General features: G+C 44.9%; 1 protein-coding gene and 1 long non-coding RNA gene across 10 annotated transcripts in view; both read right to left on the bottom strand.

The window, feature by feature from the left end:
• GPATCH8 (G-patch domain containing 8) overlaps positions 1 to 21,892 on the bottom strand; it is a 55,631-nt gene that overhangs the window by 9,374 nt on the left and 24,365 nt on the right. For 5 of the 9 annotated variants that reach the window (XM_035347505.1, XM_035347504.1, XM_035347509.1 and 2 more), the window contains 4 exons: positions 13,275 to 13,319; positions 11,155 to 11,222; positions 10,613 to 10,699; positions 6,488 to 6,631 (listed from right to left, as the gene is read on the bottom strand). In XM_035347505.1, the coding sequence (XP_035203396.1) occupies positions 6,488 to 6,631; positions 10,613 to 10,699; positions 11,155 to 11,181 (258 nt within the window). In that variant the 5' untranslated portion in view covers positions 11,182 to 11,222; positions 13,275 to 13,319. The remainder of the gene's footprint in view (positions 1 to 6,487; positions 6,632 to 10,612; positions 10,700 to 11,154; positions 11,223 to 13,274; positions 13,320 to 21,892) is intronic. The other 4 variants (XM_035347501.1, XM_035347507.1, XM_035347502.1 and 1 more) reach the window with 1 other exon arrangement.
• Positions 19,394 to 20,884, bottom strand: LOC118178756. Its single transcript, XR_004756282.1, has 2 exons — positions 20,343 to 20,884; positions 19,394 to 20,272 (listed from the first exon to the last, which is right to left on the bottom strand). It is a non-coding gene; the product is annotated as an uncharacterized LOC118178756 (long non-coding RNA).

The following is a 21,892-nucleotide window of genomic DNA, read 5'->3' as shown; positions in this document are numbered from 1 at the left end:
CTTGGCTGACCTCGAGTGGTGGATCTTTCACTAGAAATCATTTCTAAAGCAGAAACAAAGTTTGCAAATAGCCAAATTCTGGCAAACCTGGCTGGACTGCGTGATGTTACAGAAAAGCAGCCTGGGGTGGGGGAACAAGGGAGGACAGAAAAACAGAGGGCTGACCTGCAAAACCAGGGCACGACAGCATCCGTGCTCACAGGCTGTGGATGAGCACTCAACTATTAAAACAGCCAGAACTGTTCAAAATAATCTCACGCAGCAAGCCTTATTCCCAAGCCTTATTGTTCCCAGTGCCGGTCTGAAAGCAGCAACGTATCCGTGCAAGGAACAGCGGCAAAGTGACAGCTGTGCTGGCCGTCCCTCCCCAGACATGACCAGGCGAAGCAGCAAGAAGCCTCACGAGCAGTTTCACAGCACCAAGGGGAACGTCAAAGCCATGCAGTGCTTTTCAGTGCACTCCAGCTCTCAGCCTTCTCAGGAAACTATCTGAACAAAATCGAGGTTTAAGCCAGGCTTACAATTACAAAATTCCCTCCTAATCCTCAGGCAAGCATTCATCAGCCCCCCCAAACGGCCGCGTTGTGTTTGGGTTGCCTCAAAGGCAGCTCAAAGCCTGAGGCCATGAGCCTCGGCTGCCCCAAACACGTGGGCAAGGAAGGAGGAAAAGCAACAGGAGCATGGCACTGCCACTCAGCCGATCCTCAGGGAGGTTCTCTCCATGAACTCAAGAGGAGGAACCTGGGAACCTATCTTCTTGGGGTGAAACCAGCCCTTTTAAGCCTTCCCACCATGCTCGGCAAGACTCTGGTTTCTTCAGCAGGGTCAGGGCCACCAACCTGCCACGTCCTCTCTCAAGCCAAATGGATCCCTTCATGCCACTACAGGATTTAAAAACTAGCAAGCATTTTGTCCATGGTAGGCAGTGTGCTCTCTGAGGAAGCAGCAACATGTTTCCAAACTGCAAATGACGGTGACCACGGAACCGGGAGGTATTATTCTGTGATTTTATTACCTCCGCTGGAAGAATGGCCACAGCAGGAAGCCCAGTGACCAGCACACAGGGACACAAATCGCTAGGCGCTGAAATGAAGTTGATCTGAATTTCTGCCCTCGAGGCACAACCAGAAGAGCAGAACTTCACTGCCTCAAGCCCTCCTTCAGCCTGGTATATTGCTCTTTATTAAGATACCACCCACCCCAGCTTTCTAACAAAAGATGGTATTTTGAGCCTCATTTCTAACAAAAATCACTAAGAATTCGAAGTTTCAATGGGAGTACAATCAAGCTCTTAAAGAACAGGCTTTCTATAAAATCTGCAGCTACTTGAGTAATCTAGCACAGACAGCTACAGTAACGGATTATCTCCTGATCACTGCATAGCTCAGGAGGGGTAAAATTGGCGTACAACACCATTACCTTACAGTTCTCTTCAAATCAGCTTAAAGAGGCTGCACTCCTGCATCAATTTAAAGCTCTAGAGACAGAGCATCACAGACATGTGAAGGTGGTTAAATAAGAGGGGAAGATCAGGATTCAGAAACTGCTGCAGAAATAGGAAGAGAGTAAAAACTAAGCATGCACTACGGTAATCCTGCCTGAGAATTTGCTCACGTGAGATCGTACTGAGGCAGGACTTCCCCACTGCAGAATTAAAGCATCTTGCTTTTCAGGTTCACAGCCAACAGCAAATGGATTTTCTCAATTTAATTTCTTTGCATGACAAAGCCAGGCAATTTCACTGAACAGAGGCCTGTTTAACAGGCGCTCTGTGCTTAAAATTGCAGAGCAGAAGGAGATAAAAGTTATTCTCAGAAAAAAACAGCACTGCGGTGCTTTACTAGACCTGGAGATCTGGAACTTCCAGGACAAACACTCCATGCAAGAGGGGGGCACACCGGATTCACATGCAGCGAGATTCCTGCACTGGCTTGAAACAGGAGGCAGCCCACGTGACAGCACAATCCCATTACAGAGCCTACTCCTCCCCAGCTATTGTTCTCAAGTCTCTCTGCCAGTCCCTATTAAATAAAATAACGCACTTTTCATTATATGCCAGCAGATTCTTGGCTTTCTGAACTCTTGATGTATGCTTGATTCTTTTTCACAAAAGCTTCTGGGAGTGAACTATGCCATTACTGAACACGAGCTCAAAGGATGGCAACCTTTGTTTTATCATTTCCCACAAGTGATAATACAATGCTTACTTTTGGTAATCAACATTCTTTGCATGATAATAAACGAAGTGAAGAGAGCAGAGGGGAAGCGGCAGGCATCTGAAGTTTCATTTCATCTTAATTTCTTTCCTGACAACTCCTTTTCCCTTTATGAAAATATACCACAAGTTAATGGAACAGATAGCCCAATGACACCGATCTGCTCACCCCTCAGGCCGGGAGCAGTACTTGTAACCACGAAGCCCAGGCCTTGCACACTGAAAACTTATTTTATTGAACACTCTCCACTTATGTCTAGAGCGCACATCCCCATTTCTCGAGGGCAATGCATTTCTACAGCATACAGTAGAGAAGTCTCTCATATAACACCGAGTATCTTGGAGATGGTCTCAACTCTTCTACATTCATGCTGTGCTCGAAGACACAAGATTTTGGAAAGCACAAGTACAATTCTTCCCAAACCAGAAAGTTCAGGGTTTGGTTTCAGATTACTCATCAACCACAGCGGTGACTGTGTTGGTGATTTTATTGTGCTTTAACATGGCTCTCCCCCTTGGCATTAGAAACAAAGATCCAGTTAATTAGGCAGGAAGAGAACCACAGATCTATAGTTTCACTTTTTAGTTCCACCCCCTTTCTCAAAGAACCTCTTTAGGGAAATATATTCCCTTTGTCCCTTTATAAAGAGAACCTATGAAAGACAGAGGTAATCATCTACACCTCCAAAATGCCTCACATTTAGAAAAAAAATAAAATTAAAACTACATAAAAGAGTATTTCAATACTGGTTAGAGTTCTCACAGTTAACCTGGCAAAAGTTCACAGGAACATGTTTTTTGCACTGAATACAAAAGGTGAATGTCTTTATTCTGTAGGGTCAGTGACTCAGTGAACAGCTCAGCCCTTCATCAGGCATGCTAGCAGTAATAGATGGCTACAGTATAAACATGAGATTCTGGATGTAAACTCTCAGAGGAAGTTAAAAAAAAGTAGAAGGAGACTGCAAATGCTACATTAGTTACTGCTAAGACCGTTCCAAGCACAGCGCTTTAACAAACTGCTCCCTGCAATGTGTGATCCAGATGAGGTTTATTTGATATTCACTACTGCTGCGCACTACCTGGGTACAAGCCCAGATAAGGCGACACTTATTTTTCCTCCACCAAACTCTGGTATGAAATATTCTATCTTGATGTTAAAACCAAATTAAGGGCCAAGTCTGATGTAATGCTATAAAGACGCGTTCCCACCAACTCCAGAGTATTCGAGGACTGGGGAAGCTCTCAAGCACCTGGACATCACATATGCAGATCCACAGGAAAGAAGCACAAAACCCAAAACGGCTCCATCCTCACTATCCAAGTTCCTCACTAACTGCAGTTTTCTTTCTACACCTGCCTTCTTCCCACATTTATCTGTTAATTAAAGGCAGTCACGACTGTGCAGCATCAGAGGCGGGGGTCCTTTGTAAGCTACCACTTAGCTCTAGCTGCCAGGGCTCAAGAGCTTATAGCTAAAAAAAATATATACCAATTAAAGATATCAGTTGCTTTCCAGGGCACAAGAAGTTATTACATCTATGGTAACAGCACCTTCCAAATGCTCACTGAATGAACTTTAGAGGGACTGAGGTTTTTTCTTCTTATGGTGCCATCTGTATGAACCTGAGCTGCTTTTAGTCTTCTGGCTTCCCCCTCAGATGGGCTGGCCAACCCGTGAATACGGTTCTTTAAAAACATTTGTACTATTCATTTCAAGAACTAACCTATTAAAAAAAGTCTAGAGAAGAACATTACATACCTACAACATGATGTTTAAAATACAAGCCAGTGATTTGTCATAATAAGTTTAAGATCATTTTTCCAATTAAGGTAATCTAGAAATACTGCCTTTTGGATAGAAACTTGGTGTTGATGTCGACTCAGACATAACCAAATGCCATGAAAACAGTGCAGTCAGGAAGTAAAAAACAATAAAGCCTCCCCTTTAATTGTTTGGTGTGAATAAGTTGGTGGTTGGTCCAAAATTTATCCGGTAGGGATCAATACACTTACCGATCATCCCTGTTTCGCAATAATCCTGAGTTCCTTCCTGGAATACAAGACAGCGTCTTTATAACTCGGGAGAAGAAAGGGATCTGAAGATGGAATGTCTATTTACAGAGACAGTCTAATGTTCACTGAGCCACAGAAGGAACAAGGAGACACTTGAATGCCGTGGGTATGTGCAACTAAAAATACTTAAAAGCAATAACGATCCTGTGGAAATCTCTTCAACAAGCTAAGGCAAACCTGAAGCTCTGACACCTCGAGAATTACTGCTGAGAAGACAAAATGTTGCTGAAGCAATACGCACTAAACTGGTTTGCTTAGTTGTCTAGGATGCTGTAATGTCTCATCTTTCCAGGAAAACCTACTGATTAGCCTACTTTTAAGAAAACTGTTTTTCTCAAAAAATTGTGTTGGCCTTTATGTAACCTTGCCTCCCTGTCCGAAGAGGCAAAACGTGAAACATCAGCGTGCAACATTATGAAAAGGTAGTTGTTACTCTGGATGCTACCTCACAATTCAGAATAGACTGTCAGAAATGGGCCTATGTTGAGCGATCACAAACAACACCTGTGAGATAGTGTTACTTAGGCAAATTTGCCTTTGTTGTTTCTAGGTAGCTTCAAGTTCAGTTACTGAACACTGATCCAACAGGGTGACACACATTTCAGCACGACATAGCGCTGAGCAAGCATTTTCCCCCCTAAATATAGCATGATTGCTGCTTTGTTTAAACCCCTGCGTAACTAGGAATTAATGCTGGGTGACTTATCAAGATTTTAAAGGCTCATTCTCTCCAAAGCCTGCCAGAAGTTGCTGCAATGGACACAAAAATTGTCCAAGAGCATCAATTGCTTTACAAATGACCGTCTGTAACAACCAATCCCCAAAGTCCTTTCTATGGATGAGAAGATTATGCTACCCTGTGCAGTACCAAGACTTTCTTTCCAGCCATTCTTCTTGCACCCCTTCTGGTGACCATTTAAACAATCCACGAGGGGTGTGGTTTGTTTCTCTTTCCACGGCATCTGTAGAGACTAGAACCTTACTAACCTCGTGTCAGTCCCTCATTAACCACCCAGTTGTTTTGAGCAGGAGTAGCCACTTTATCACACTTTATCACCACACTGTAAGAATGTACCACAAACAGGTCCTTCCACCTCCTAAATAGATGCATGCATGTAATAGCAGTCAAGTTGCAACAAACAAGTTGATGGAAAAATTTAGACAAAGTACACTGCTATCAGGTATCACAGCTGTGCCACCAGCTCGGGCAAGGCAGCCTGTTTTCCCAATACAAAGCACATGCTCTTTATCTAGTAAACCACAATTCATCGCAGAACTCAGACAGAAATTGCCCTACCATGAGATTTCCTATTAAGTTTCCCTCAGCAAATTTACTTCGAACTATCACATCCTGTACTCAACACATTAAAAATTCATGTTCTGTAATGTTATATTCTCATTTTAAAAGCTGTTGCTTCACTTTCATTTTGCAAGACCTAGCACTTCGCAGCACATCCTCCAGAAGTTATCAGTGTTTTAATGATCATATTGTTAGAATTTATAATTAACAATACCAAAAAGTCTCCTTTGAGCGATTTTATCCCTAGATGAGCACAACATTGCTATCTGCTTTAAATTTACATCTCATTTAGCAGCTTCAAATGGTCAAATAGATTAGCCTAACACATGAACTTTTATTATTTATTATGCCACACAAAGTATCACATGGATATTGCAGTATATTCTACCTTGGGACAAAAGCCAATTCCGCAGATTCTGAATCGATCTTCTCATGAGCACTACAGAATTTGAAAACCACCCCCCTCTTTTGCAATTCTTTTGACACAGCCCATTATTTCCTAGTCTCTTCTCAGTAACTTGACAGAACACAATGAAGTTTTTAAAACATCCACATGGAACATCATCAGACTCTGCAGTTGTATTACTATAAAAGCTGATGCAAACTGGGAGCCATCCATATCCACGTGTATTCTTCCCAGCTTAACAGCAGCCCATTCTTGCTAGTGGGTCATTAAAAACTGGGGCTTCTTGATGTAAACAATGGCTTTGCTGTACAGGGCTGTGGGTTTTTTGTTACGAATGGTGGGTATACAAATCCTAACCAGTGACACAAAACACCTATTCCTGGGGCTATGAGCATAATAAGCACACTGGGGAAATTCAAAGTATTAACCACAAACAAGACCGCTGCAATGAACAGAAAATTAATGAGCCATGCTATCAACAACTTTTTACCTGCTTGTGAGCATGATCATAAGAGTTTATGTGGTTGTCAAACTCTTGATGCTTTTGATACTGCTTGTCACAGAGTTCACAGTAGAAGTTTGCTCTGAGGTCTTCCAAAGCCTTGGCAATTGCCTTTTCTTTATCAACATAATCCTGCAAAATTAAGAAAAAACGATAGTTAAAACTCCTGTAAAACAATCAGGAAGATTCCTTTAAGGAAAAATATTCCTTAAGAAAACCTTAACATACACTGATGATTAAAGTACCTTTTTTAAACCAGTAAGTCTTTACACATTAAAAAGTATGAAGAATAACTTGGCTGTGCTATCAACCCAGTCTTCATTCGGTCTCCTGACAGAACATAATATTATCATTAGCGCAGGTATCTGTAAAAGGAGACTGCTCAAAAAGAGTTAGAACTGACAGCCCTATGACAGTCCTCTTCCACCTGCAAGAAGTAAGCCTGCTGGATTGCCTGAGATTTAAAAGAAAAAAAAAAAAAAAGAAGAGGTTCAAAGCCCCAAGCTAACACACAAACTGGCAGCTGCCTGCTCACAAAAGGCAACGCACAAATACACATCGAACCCATGGAAGATCGCTGCTTTTGGAACAGACTCTTAGAACTTTAACCACTGACACTTCCACCATTTTGAGTGCTAACAGATGTCTGCTCGATCTCGATTTGTGTGTATTTCACTAGGGATGCACACAGATAGGCGGCTGGGAAAGCACTGCTCAGAAACCATTGAGCCTAACTGGCTTCAGTGTAATTTTACAGTCATTTTTCTGTCAGCAAAATCTTCCCAGGAGCAACACTGTCCATTAAGCTGAGTTCAAACAGCGATTACACCAGGACCGGGCACAGGCAGTTGCCATTTAGGGAGGTCTTCCGCCGCATTTTGTTAAAGGCTGTATACGCTACTTATTCCTTATATAATTCAACATGTTCCTAGGCACAAAACTAAACCTCTGAGCAAAAGGTGCCACGTCTAGATTGGCAATGGTCACATCCTCCTCTTTTGCTATAAAGAGAAGTAGCAGCTTTCAGCTTGGCAGGGTCAAAAAGCTCTGGGACTCACCCACGCAGCTGCCTGCTCGCTCGGTGCAAACCCCAGGCAAACCCTCAAACCGCTGCCATGGCTCGAGGCCTGCCGCCTGAAACCTGGCCCCGGCTGCTCTGAGACCCCATCCCCGTGGGGCAGCTGCAGCGATGCAGAGCGGGGCCAGCAGCCAGGGGCTCGAACACCCCGAAGCCAGGTGAGACGAACCGCGGGGCGAGCATCTGCTGCCTGCAGCCGAGGCTCCATTACAGCCCCAGCAGTGGAGGTAACAAAGCATCCGCACCCTGCACAAGGAAGCTGGGGACGGTTTACAAGTCAGAAGGACTTAACTGAGTATACTGAAAAAAGCTACAAAGGTTGTATCACAAAGGATGCTGTACTAACAGCAGCATACCCAGCACAGCTATTTACCTTACCCATTTCAATTGGAATAAAGAGAAGCGATTCAAGAAAAAAACAACCTAACGTCTGAGGAAAAGCATATAACCGTTTAAGAGTTTGTCTTCAAAACCAACTTTTTATGGGAAACTTTCTTGCATAAGAAAGAGGAGCATTAAAGCATTAAAAAACACTTAGAAAGCATTCTTCTTTTTATTTTATAAGATTTTGTTCAAGATAATGCAGTTAATCTCCCAGTTCTCACATCAAAGTTACTTTAACATTGCCAATCATGTTTTCTATAATGCTAGATTCATGCAAAAAAATCAGCATCCCAGGGGAAAAAAATCTGAGAAGTTCTACTGCTAAAAGTTTTGGTGTTTTTTTTTTATTATTATTATTATTTTTTTTCCATTTTAAAGCACTATCCAATCTTTACATATAAATCTGTTTCAAGTTCCTGCTTCCATCCATTATGGGAGGCCCTTGCTTAGAGGAGAAAAAGGCATCTAGAGATTTGAGCCTGAGGCAGGTCCCCACGAAGACAGGAAAGGAAAACAGAACAGCATGAGATTCACAGAACAATGACATTTAAAGTTCTTCTGAAACTCCAAACAAGCTTCCTGCACCATGTGTATTTTTTTCAGAGAGCATCCTGTGGCTAAACAATGGAAACAGCCATCTGAATTATCAGCACCTATACAAGAGAAGGGAATTAAAGAACATTTCTTGCTTCTGGGTTGCAGAGTTATCTGAAATTCCTTTGAGACTCACTGAATGGCTAATCACGATGCGGCCACAGTTGGCAATTGCATAACTGACTCCTGCGGAGCAATGAAAAATTTACACTTGCAGAGATTTTCACAGATTAATATGGAAATGCAACAGCCTAACGATGAAGCACACTAATAAAAATACATCCGAGTTGGGAGAGATTGCTGCTGCTCCACAGAGCTCCGGGAAAAGATCTGTGCTGAATACTGTCAGGAAGGGAAAACGCTCTCAGAGAGCAATGCACATCCAACAGCATTTGGAAAGACAATTGCAAAAACTAAGAACTTCACCATAAATTGCACTGCAGACTTGAGACAAACATCATTACACGCAATTCACACAAGACCTCCTAATAACCCTCTGAAATGAAGCAATGCTTTGCACCCTGCAGCTGCTGCCACCTGAAGATCCCCAGCACCGCAGCCAGGGGCTCGCTGTGGGACGGGATCGGGCTTTGGGTCCAATGCTGCCCGGGAACAGCTCCGTCAGAACTCAATCTCCTCGTGTTGCAGTGGGCGAGCGGTATGCCACCCGGCATGGACAGCATTGAAAACAACAGAAGACAAACAGCTTCAAGGAGAAAGCACACCTGGACACGGAGGAACTGTTCAGCACAGGCTATGTAAGCCGGTTTAAGAGCACGCCTGCACTTTTAAGGCATGCCAGAAGACATCACTAACTTCATTCAGCCCCAAAACTAATAATTAGTTTTATAAGAAATTACTTTTATTTTTAAATGAACAAATATGCCGGCAATTCTCTTTGTAAAGGAGTTCTGCTTTGTAAAAAGCACATTAAGGTCTCAACTTAAGGGGAGGGGGAGAATCAAGAAGGGAAGATAAAAGTTTTTATAGCTGAATAAACTGCCTGCAGTATTAACTGTTCAACCAGAGAAATGAAATTTTAGATTTGTTATGTTTGTTGTGTTTAATTTTAATGCCATTGAAACTACTTTTCCACTATTCTTCGAAGACTTAAAATTCATGCAAAAATGACACTTGGTTGTAGCGTCTGTGGCTCTTCAGCTTCACTACTTCTGAAGTCTCAGGACAACTGAAGGAGCAGCCTTTCTCAAGGCTTCGTGTACTTTCCAGGCTGCTAAGCCTGGAGTGGATTAAAGGACTAGCAAAGACCACATCTCCGCAGAGTGCCAAGTGGGAACTCAGTTACTGCTGGTTCAAGTATGCTCCAACACGCCATGCTCAATGCCAACGTGACAGCCCTTTTTTATCATTAAAAGGGAAGTCTTGGGTTTCCTTAAGTCTTACAGGTTTCAGAAACCCTACAGAAACATGGAATATACACGTATATTTTTTTAATGCAGCCTGAGAAATTCTTCTAAAGAGATACAGCCTATCGATTTCTCAGAACTGGGGCCATGTCCTGTGTTTTCAGAGGACAGCACGTACACAACCACTTCATAACACATTATTTGCTGCTTAGTAACAACAGATCTACACCTTGAGTAGACCCTTGTGCGTCCATCCCAACTTCTCATATTCTATGATTTTATGATACATCATTTCCAGTTGATAACTGTCCATCTGAAATTTGCATCTGCAGATTCTGCACTGACAAAGCAGCATGTTCACCAGGAAACTTTGGCAGCCCTGGGTCTAGGGAAGGACACGCTCTGCTTACCCTAGAACTGTTATTTCCAGAACAGGAGCAAAACACACTGACAGAAAGCCTTGCTGCTAACCTGCAGCTCTTTAGCAGCAAAGCAAAGACCAAGGTTAATTCTAGGAAGCGAATAACCCATTTGTTAAAATATAAAGAATCTCAAAACCAATAATAAACAAGAATAGGTAATTCCTACTACTATTACCGCAGCCTAACAGTCAGAGCCGTATCCTACTAGGACAAGTCCCCTCCCAGTGAGCCCCTGGGAATTTTGTTGTTAGTGCCCCCATTTCAGTACCTTGTATTTCTGCCTCAGCTCCTCGGTGTCTTCTTTCTCCACTTCCAGTACACGCCTCCGCTCAGTGGCATCTTCGGCGTAGTCAAGCTTTAAAAAAAAAAAAAAAAGTAATTTGTCCCATAAATACTTTGCACTACTGAGACTGACAGAATGCGTAATTTAAAAGATGAGGTTTGAAACAGAATCTTTGCATATTGTACTTCTTCCTTGTTTTGTCATCCCACAGTGCAACCCACATGCAAAACAGCTCGCTAATCCTTCCGAGCTAGTGGCTCCCAGCAGGCCCATCCACTGCCAGCAGCAGCCTTAGCTTTGCAGAAGTGAAACTCAAAAAGCTGAGTTTAGGGTGCTATCCAGACCTCCCGTAACCGGTGGTAAACAGTGTGCATTTTGAGCAGAAACGTTTGCTTATTATGTTGATTTAAGAGCAAGTTTTTCTTCACCTTGACGCACAAATTCTTACTTTTTAATTTCTTCCCTACAGACTCTCCGAGATCCAGGCAGTCAGTGAGAGGGGCCGTGCCGGAGCCAGGCAAGCTTACCTCCATCTCCATCCGCCCCATGCCCATGACATCGTACTTGACGACAATCGGGATGGGATCCGTCCTCCCTGTAACAGGAACACAGGCAGGTGGTCAGCGGCTGGTCCATGTCCACAGCTCACTTGACACATTGGGTTTGGGTGGTTAGAGATCTTGCCTTGGAGTGCAGAGACCAGAAAGCTACAGTGAACCAAACACAAGCCATTCTCACAGCTTACAGCCAAACCTGCTTCTCGGCTCCAAACCGGCTCAAGTCTAACACTCCTTATACTGACAAAAGCTATGCTCTGAACATTAACTGGTTGGGTAAAACGTACTTGTGGTTAATGTTCAACCATGGCAAGTCCTAGCACGTGGATGCTAACAGGACTTGAGCAATGAACCTTCTCCGTGCTTCCACACCGGGCAATACGTACTCCTCATCTTCTGATACAAGCAAAAAAGCTATTACATGTGTTTTATTGCACTGCCACATCGAGAATTGATCATGACTTCCCTGTGAAAAGCGTGGAAGCCTCCCTCCCACCAGCTTTTGGCACTTCCCAAGAGGAAAGGATGCTAATCTGGCGGAGCGGCACGTAAGCCAAGCTCTAAAGGACCGCCGCCAACCCAGGCCAGGTGGTCAGTGCCCTGCTTCCCAGCCCCTGCGGAGAGATGCTCCAGCACCTGCTGTGTCATCTGTAAGCTGTGAAAAGGACTAGTTGCGAAGAAAATTGACTTTGAACTAATCAAACTATGCTGGAGATTTATTGTTGGTTGTTTTTTTGTTGTTGTTTAAACATATCTTTAATCCACTCATAACCAGCCAAACAAAGCAAAATGGGGCAGACAAGCACTTTACTACCACAGCTTTTTTTAATTTGTATTTATTTATTGAAATTTTACATCACAACTCGCACTGTTTGTTGTGATGTAAGCCCACTGAAAAAGTACTTACCTTCTCTGGTGCATACCTTGAGTAAAAAAACAGAATGTTTACTTCCCTTATTATTGCTCTTGGTTTGGTGTAAACAACTGTTTTGTTATACACACATACAACATATATTATACCTTTGGGCTAAAAGATCTACAGGTTTTAATCATGCCAAAAAAGTTATGTTGCAATCCACATGCACAAAAGGCTGAAGTCTTTAAAACTGCCTCAGAAAATGTGTATGTGCATCAGCTGCTCTCTTCTCAGCATTAGCTTTCTCTAACCTCCGCCAAAGCAGCAGATTTCGGACTCCAGAGTCCTCAGCAACCTGCCTTGTCCGGACTTTTTTTTTAAAAAAAAAAAAAAAAAAAACTCTTAGAGGCACAGAAGTACATATTTTTCTTTCAGAAAGAAGTCCATTTAACAGCTTTATTTTCATTTACATGCCCATACATTTGACGGCAGGCATATATTCACCAACTTCAAAAGCATTTGTCGAGTTGATCCAAAATTGTACTTTGATTTAAGCTTTCATTTGGGTATTTTAACATAGTTTTCCATGTGAAAATGTTTCTCTTATGCCCAATGGTATAATAAAATAAGCAGTGACTGCAATTTTTAGCAAAAGGACCAAATTAAAGACAGGTTATAAAAATGACTTCCTAAGTGCAATATCACTTTCATAACGTCTCAGCCAGGGATTTACTGGTACGTGGTAAACCCAAACGAAATGACTGGCAGCAAGTGCCAGGAATTTTTTTTCAAGCTTTTTTGTTTGTTTGTTTTAGTTTGGTTTGGTTTCTCCAGCAATAGACATCTTTTGATGCAGCCTCATTGCCTTGGTAAACCCCTGCGTACAAACAATGCATCAGTACTTTTGCCTTCTAAGGCAGTCAAAGTTTTTCAAAATCTGTTTGTAAATTGCAGTAGCAAGTGCTAGCGCCCATCGTGTTGGGGAAAATCAAGTTTGGACAGTATTAGAAATTTACGTTTAAACTGATTTTGGCAGTTCTAACACAAACAGAAACATCCCTTTTTAGCAATACCCTTTAATGAACAAGGATCAGACAAGTGTGCATAAAGGAAGGAAAGGAAAGGAAAATGAAAGACCAAGCAGAAGGATGATGGCTACAACAGAGAAAGTAAGCCTAACATATTGGTGCACTGATGACAAAAGGAGTAATTCAGTCTGAAAATAAAAAATTACCACTGCTAAGTTTACCATCACCACAACAAGTCCAGGATCATAACGCTGTAAAAAAGAAACACCATTTGTTAGGCAGAAACCATTAGGGGCAGAAAATAGGCCGTTTGTAGTAGGCAGGTAGGATGGGTTAATATAATATGAGGCTTCTTCCTCACCCCTCCACCCCAGCACCATGCTTTGCCCTGTGGAATCAGGGAGTGGGTACATCCGAGCCGTTGCTGCTCGATGTCATGGCTGCGTTTGCAACCTGACATTTGCAGGTGTTGGCAGAGGCTGAGCTCCTGGTGATGGCCCAGTTTCAAGGATGCACTTTGGCACATTTAAGCAGGCAATTACCAATATTTTTCTGGGGAGGGGAAACAAGCTCTGTTTTAAGAGGGAAATATTTAACACAAGAGGCGATGCCTCCATTTTAGTCTTAACCATTATTTCCTTGTGGATGACACAAGACAGCAGCCAGCCGGAGCCCAGCGTGACATCCAGCTGACAAGTGCCAAGCTCGAGCACTCCAAGCACGTCTCCAGCACTGAAACAAGGGCTCCACACAGCAGGCCGGGGAAGCAGGACACGCTGCCAGACACAGCGCTGGGTCATGGGGGCCTGGGGAGCCTCCTGCCGTGCCCTAGGAAAGCCACTGCGGCGGGCAGGAAGAAACACGCTGTCGGTTGCCAAAGAGCCACCCCTAACCCCGCTGAATGCCAAGCAGACTTGGGCAGAAGATGGAGAACAGCCAAAGGGGAAAATGGGGCTTTTAAGTTAAGCTCTAAGGTCTTCTTTTAAAGAACTCCCTCAAAGAAAAGGATCCAAAGGTTCTCCGCATTACAGAGTGAGCTTTACCAGCACATAACCGTGGTTCTCAGAGGTTGCAGGGCTCCCAGCTTTAGGGTTCTCGCTGACCATTTTCGGGTACACCAGCACTGCGAAGGGGAAAGCTGAGTTTTCAGGAAAGGCCAAGAACTGCGGCACTTCACACCAAACCAGGGCTATGAGCACCGCCCCCCTGACAACAAACCCCTCCACATGGCAAATCATGCAGCTGTGTCCACACCCCTTCCCCTACAACCCCCCCAAAAAGTTATTTCCTTTCAGAGCGAGGTCACAGGCTCTTTCCTTCACAGACGTCACGTTACAGTGCCACAACACCCCACTGAAGAGGGGGTTGCTGAATAAATGCTTCCACAAAGGGGAAACACCTCGGGGGGGGGGGACAAAGCACAAACCTCAAGAGGGTTGAGAAAAAGCAGCGGCTTCCATGAGAGCTGCACCTTAGAAAACAACCTCAGAGTAAAGGAAGCGGACTGCAGGAGCACCTTGCCGAGCTGCAGCAGGGACGGGCTCCTCCAAATCCACTCCTCTTGAACTGCACAGTTACTGGGTATGAGCCAATACTTTGCCAGCAGCTACAAGCTAACAAGCCTCGGGGAAAGAGTTAATGCTGCAAGGTTTTAGCAAGAGTAGGAGCCACAGAGTCACGCTCTGCTCTGAGGATCAGCATTTCACAGTGCCAGCTGCAGGGTGCTCGCTCCTGTCTCTGGACACGGCGCGCAGATGCTGCTCCGCGCCTCCCAACAGGACGCTGCGCCAGATGGACCTGCCATCTGAGCCCGTCTCGAAATGTTGGCATTTTCAGTGCTAGCGCACAGTTTATCTTTTTTTAAACAGTCAAAACAGGCAACAGTTGTCAGCGATGATTTAGATTCAGAAGGATTCCTCCCTTCAGCAATCCCATGCACCTACAGCAGACATAAGGCCTTTCTGAAGGTCTGTATAAAAAGAGATATAAACGAGGTAATGCTCTGAGGAACAAGGACCCCCAGAGTTATGCATTAATGTAATTTAACCCGGTATATTTCACATTATCACTTATGCATAGCATACAAGTACCAAAAGTAACGGAACAGCCTTAATCCCGCTCCCTACCTCGACATCTGTTAAGGAATTCATCCCAGGTACATACTCTGTGGGAAATAATCCTGGAGGGCTGACTGCTATCACGCACTTCATCGGAAGAGAATTTCAAGAACTGAGCATCTCGGAAGGACACACTGCGATGGGGTCATGTTGAGCACAGAGGATTTTTACTTATTCGATATCTTTATGTTACAATTTCATACCACACCGTGATAGGAGACAGCTTTCCAGCTTTAATTCCTTTTGGAGAGCACGATGAGAAACGCGGCTGCCTGAAGACCACATGGGGAAGTTTCAGGATGACACCAGCTGGTTCTGATGGATATGGGTTAGCTTGGTTGGTTACCAGCAGTACGGACCCCACTGGGGGCTGTGAAAGGTAAAGAGGTGCCTGGACCCATAGAATCACAGAACAGCTGAGGTTGGAAGGGACCCTAAAGATCACCCCGTCCAACCCCACTAAGGTTCTCAGGCACTAACATCCACAGCAAAGCACCCACAGATGCAGGACGTGATCACCATTCAGCTACATTGCCTCTAGGAACATCTGAAACAGCGAGGAGTCATCCTGCTTGGGGATTAGTTTCGTTTTCTAAAACGAGGATTTTGCAAACACTATAAACATTCCTGTGTCTACTGCACATTTAGGTAATCATAGAGCTGTCACGTAAAATGCTCAAACTCCTCATTCAGTACAACAAAAGGGAAGGGATGAGGAAATCCATTAATTTTTACCGGTCAACAAGCCCTGGCAGGCTCTGTGGTGCTCCTTGCTGGCTGAAAACAAAGCTACATTCTCAGCTTTATGCCGACTGCTGCAAGAAGCAAACAAACAAGAGCAACCTTTTATGCTGGTCTCCTTTGGGAATGTGATCTGTGAGCTCATCTCGTTTGTCTCAGATTTCTGGAAGGGGTCACAGACAACCAAGAGATTCAAGCGAAGTCATCTACCACCCTCAGCAACAAGGATCAAGTCCCAAGGAGCAGAAACTGTTTTTCAAGTATGCAAAAACTGCGCTGTGAACTCCATCCTTACTAAGCAGGAGAAAAACAAATGAAAGCCAAGTTGCAAACACCCCAATCGCATCATAAACTTCAAGTGAGCCCAAAACTTCTTAGAGACACAAGCCAAGGGTGACCCTTGCAGAAAACCAAGGGTCAGTGATATCAGACCTCACTGAACTTGTGTAAGGGAAGACAGGCAGTCTGGGTCAAAAAGCACCCCAATTCCTAACCCAACTGATGACTGGTATTAAGGAACAAGATGGACGATGTTACAGCATGAAAATCCATCTCGACTGACCCAGAATATAATCCAAGGTATGAGACGCTGTCTTACCTCATCTTGGTACGTGGAGCGGGCTGAGGAGCCCGTCTGGCCCAAGGACACGCCGCAGGAGCAGGGACAGGTCGTGCACAGCCTTGGCTACTTGCCTCCCACCCAGACATCTTTCATGGTTTTATTAGAACTGTTCTAACACTGCACAAAGGGCAAAAAAGCCTGACACCACGCCAAGAGAAGGACATCTCGCTGTCAGTGACCTTGTGTGATTGACAGAGTAACGATTTCATGGACTACACGTGCTCAAACTATCCAAAACTTACAGCCTATGACTGAAGGAAGGGCCTTGCATGTTGGAGAGCGAGCATGGGGGCAACTGCTTCGCGTGGAGAGGGAGCCCTGCAAGCCCTTCCTTTAGGTCTGCGCCCCCGGGCATTTTCACACGGTGATGAAGATTGGTATGATGACAGCAGGCTTTCAAAGCCACATTACCCATTTTCTATTTTTTTTAAAGCTAACTTTACATGAAAATACTCCTCTCTTAAAACCATTGCAATGATTTATGTTGCAAACATGAGCACAGAAACGTTCATCTATGCCAGAATTCAGGTTCCTCGTGAGGACACATTAAGATATAAGGTAAAGACCATGTTTACATCTCTCTTGCGTAAGACTGCCAAATCATTCAATACTGAATGAATAATGGCACTGTTAAACATTCTTGTCTTTTTCTTCCATATTCTCTTGTATTTATTTCAAAGCTTCACAATCCAGAAATAAATACAAAATTCCTCATTTCCTCGTGCTGTTTTTCTCGGATGCTCATTGTTCTGTGTTCACAAAGCCTCACAAACATCTACTCTGTCTGCCTTTGTGAGATCAGAGGATTTAACAAATGGAAAAATACATTAATATATTAGCCATTTGGTGAACTGCTGACAGAGCCAGGATTCAAGACCACTGGAATTCAAGCCCTGAGCTTATTTCCCCAAGCCGCAGCTGCCAAGCCATCACACTTGTGACTGATCTCAGCTGTGTGAGCAGTCAGAGCTCCACTTACCGCTCCCCACAGGTCTAAAGAAAACAGCACCCAGAAGTAAGGCACGCCTCGCCAGCAGCCACCTAGCACACTGTTGGAAAAGTGACTCTTACCGAGCTTGGTCTCACACATGAAATTATCACAGAGGCTGCCAGGAAAGGGAGAACTCCTGCCTTAACCGCAAGTTCACCTGCGAGCTCCTCCCGCTCTCTGCACATCTTTTAGTATATTTTAGGCAGATCTGTTCTTTCACTCTTGATGCTAAAAGGAAGGAAAACAAGAGCTTGTCTGAACACGTTTAGTGAGAATGTGCCAAATAAGAACTGCATTGGTATAACTGATGGGAGTGGCGATGACTGCATTTATCATCACAGAATTTGCAAGTTGTAGAACACAAATCCACTTGGTGGTTTGTTTTTAATGAAAGCCATGCAACACCCAGGCAGTCAGGTGGGGAACTGAATTCTAGCATTTTCTACCAAATCTGCTGTGCCTGACTTTGCTATGTATTTTAACGGATCTCGTTAGAAAATGTGCTCATGAAAGGATAAAAGAAACTCAAGAATTCTGTTATGCACACTTGTAAGTGCTGCCGCCCGCACGTCACCAGTCCCATACACCACGAGCTTCCAGCACGCCGTGCCCGACAGGAACACCACCACCCTGACACCCCGCAGAGGCTTGGTTTCATCAGAGATCGCCGGGGATCGCTGCTCTCCAGCAGGATTCAGGCAGCCCTTCAGAACAGTCTTGTCGAAGGGATGCCAAAGCTTTGCTGAAAACATAACCAAATTAAAAAGAAAACACTGCTAAATAGGAATTGGGGGTCAGGAGGCATTTCTTTCCAGCCAAAGGCTACAGGTAAAAGTCACTGCTCCTACAGGCCTGCCCCAGGGAGCCCTCCCTTTTCCCAATACACCTGCTGCTCCTGTTCTCTGGAAACCAGAGGTGACAGGCGCTAGTGCAAAGCAGCATGCCAGATGCCGTGCCATCCACCTTTCAGCTTACCTTAGTTCACACTGAGTAGCGTTTTCATCACAAGCAAGTGACAGAAGGGCTGTCCTGGTCCCCCAAAGACTACCAAGAAGCAAACTTAAACAAGGCTTCAAGGCTCGATCTAGTTCTACAGGAACAACTCCGTATCATCCAAATGATTCGATTCAGCAACATAAGTACTTAAGAGTAGCTATGCTCTGACAAAAGCGTGTTATTTGTTGCCATAGCAAAATATTCAATTCTGACTCACCTCTCGGAGACACCACAAAAGACCAGGGTAACCCCAGTCTCTGTAAGAGCGTGAATTAAATCAGCACTCACGTGGATTACAAGCAAAGTAATTGCACACCATAGGCTGCGTGCAGAGGAAAACAGTGTGGGGCTCTGAATTAACTCGCTGAAACCAGACCTGGGCATTAGCTTTCCATTAGTCAGCCCGCTTGCTCTTAGCCATCCTGGCGACGTTTATCAGATATTCCCCCATGCACCCCGAGAGCCCCAACCCCATCCCAGACAACCACCTACTTCCTCAGACATGACTCCCTGAGGAGTTAGTTGAAGGATTCAAGAGAGCCAAATTAAGACACCTGCCAGCCTGAAATGCTGGGTCACTTCGGCAGGCACCTTAAGTGTTATCCTCTCTTTCTGAACACATCAGAGATAGCTGCATACTCCTGTCCTTCCTGGCAAAGCAAAGTGGCGATGGCCTTTGTCTTTCCTAAGGAGAGCTTTCATCTGCTCTGCTCTGTTTTCCTTAGTGAAACGGAGACCACAACTACTTCTCTTGCAGCTATTCCTCCTGGAGGAGTTACCACCTATCAAACACACAATGACCAAGAGAAAACGGATGTTTTCAAGCATAAAAAAACTTCTTTAAAAAAAACTTTTTTAAAATACTATATCAAAGATCTGGAAACAAGGGGAAGACATGAAGAGAAGCTTATAAAGATATTTTCAAAGGCACGATGAAAGTTATACTACTTCTGCATGTCAATCCTCCAATGCTTTTAATAATGCTCCAACTTAATATGAAATACTTATTCCAGGAGAAAGCATCACAACACGTGAATTCAAGATCTTACTCAGCCTTTCTGACTCTCAGGTCACTTTGATTTATTTAGCAGGCCCATTTAGCAGGGGGCTGCACGTGACAGTCAGGCCCTGTTTTTAACCTGTTGCTAACTCCACCAGGCACCCCCCAGACAATTACACCTCCCCATCTGTGAGTGGGAAACAGTGTGCAATTCCCAGCTTCTCATGTCAGAACCAAATCATCCGACATCTTTTCGCAGACAAACAACGCCTCCCCAAGCCGTACATTCCAGCCTTAAAGTGATCCCTATCAACTGGCAGCCGCCGTTCTGCTTTCTCATGTTCACTGGCCGTCAGCGAGTCGAAGCATTGTTCCCCTGCTTGCTGGTGGGGGAGAAAAATGCAAAATACATCAGGAGAAGAGATGAGCAGAGGGATGACTGCTGAATTCATTATGAGCCTCTCCAAACCATCGTTCTCCCACTGGAGTGGTCAGAGCTGACAGCACTATCCTTGCCCAATATTCCACTCGATACAAATCTAGGATCGAGCAGCATGCTGGTGCGTTCCAGCTGGATCGCAGTCCCCCCTTATGCCAGCGGTCAATGAGGACGGGGGTTTCTTGCCCTCTGGTCCGAGAGACTCGGCTCCTCTGCCAGCACCACAAAGGCACCATTGTCACAGTTAGCGAGGGCTGCTGCCTTGAGGCGCTTCTCCTGGAGGTGCAAAACTACCCCGCTTGCTTCTGACATCGCACAGGGATCCAATCAGCCAGGCATCACCGTACCACGAGAACAGCAAGAGGTACCGCTAGCAACTGGCGAGTGGGAATTTTAGGGTATTCTGGCTACAGCCCAGAGAAGCAGCACCCTCGCTGCTGGATTACGTCCACAGTGGCTAGTTAGCGCAAGGGAAGCCATCACCATGGCACAGCCTGGTGGCACCAGGCCCTCGCTGAACAACTTGAGGGCCTTACAGAATTAGCAGATACTGCTGGCTGCCCAGGATAACATTCTGTAACTTTCAGATTCACTGAAACTAAGGAGGGAGCCCCAGCACACACAAACAGCTAGATTTAAAAGCTGCACTACGATGAAAATAAGCACGCTGAACTCAACTTCCTGCTTAACTGACGTCAGCTACACCGGGGAGAACGGTGAAGAAGGTACTCTCAATTCAATACGCGTAAACCAAATGCAGTTTTGAGGGCTTGCTGCAAAGGTTTTCCACAGCCAGATACAGGAGATACAGATAACACAGCTGCAGCAAAACTTGAAGTGGTTCTACTTCCGCTGTATCAAATCGCCCATGGGCTGTTCATAACTAGAGGCTCAAGCACAGCTCAGAACAAGCAGGGTTCACAGCACAGAGGCTCTGCATTTTCTGTTCTCTCTTTAGAGATCTCTCCTGGATGTTTCTGAAGAAGGGAAAATCTTTTTGTTTTGTTCTTCTATTCTCAATGAACAACAAGTGACTTCACTCTTCAAACTCCTAGAACAAGACTAAAATTGGATGCAAATGTTTTCCCCCTTGCACTTTGTATTTGGATTTTGGGACAATGACGTAATTAAGGTCACTGGATAATGAATTCAGCGCTCCCAGAGTGACCATCAGCAACACCAGAGGCTCTGGCTGCTGGCAGCCGAGGGGAGCGCCCTCGACAGCTCTGTGGCACCCTGCGCCCAGCCCGAAGGTGAAAGCACCGCACGGTCCCTGCACCCTCCGCAAAGCCTCCATCAGGAAAGCCTCAGCACGTGCTCAGGTCAGTCTAGACAGGCTGCTTTTGCTCCCGCATTTCTCTTAAAATGCAGGAAATGCAGAAAGCCCCTGATGGGCTGTACCAACAGCTTGCCTGCAGCTTCCAGTCGGTTTGAATTGTGCGAGCTTTGATAATACATGAGACAGGGCACAGATTCAATGCTCCGAAACGTGCAGTGGGAAAGAGCCTTGGTCTGGACAAATATCAAGTATCAAAACACAAATGCCTGAACCCTGCCATGGGCAGTCTTGGGTCTCAGCCTCGGGACATGGCACCACCACCTCTCGCCCTGTGCACAGTCATCTGCCACTTCCTTCGCTAGGACAGTGCCTGCGACAGGGCTCGCACGGTGCCATGCTTCCGAATCCAGCTGGGGCTGTGAGAGGGCTTTAGCTTCTTTCAAGCCTCCATGTTTCCACACTGGTGACACACACAGAAATACGGGGCACCCCAAAGAGAAAACAGACCAAATTACACATCCAGTGAATGCCATGCCAAAGCAGAAGCCTAAGAGGTGATGACTGCAACCACGTCCTGAGCTTTGGCACCAGCACGGGGCAGAGGACGGTAAGAACGTCATGCATTAACTGGAGAATTTC

The sequence above is a fragment of the Oxyura jamaicensis genome, chromosome 27, assembly GCF_011077185.1.
Source record: "Oxyura jamaicensis isolate SHBP4307 breed ruddy duck chromosome 27, BPBGC_Ojam_1.0, whole genome shotgun sequence".
Classification (NCBI taxonomy): domain Eukaryota; kingdom Metazoa; phylum Chordata; class Aves; order Anseriformes; family Anatidae; genus Oxyura; species Oxyura jamaicensis.
This window is presented reverse-complemented; position numbering and strand designations above follow the sequence as displayed.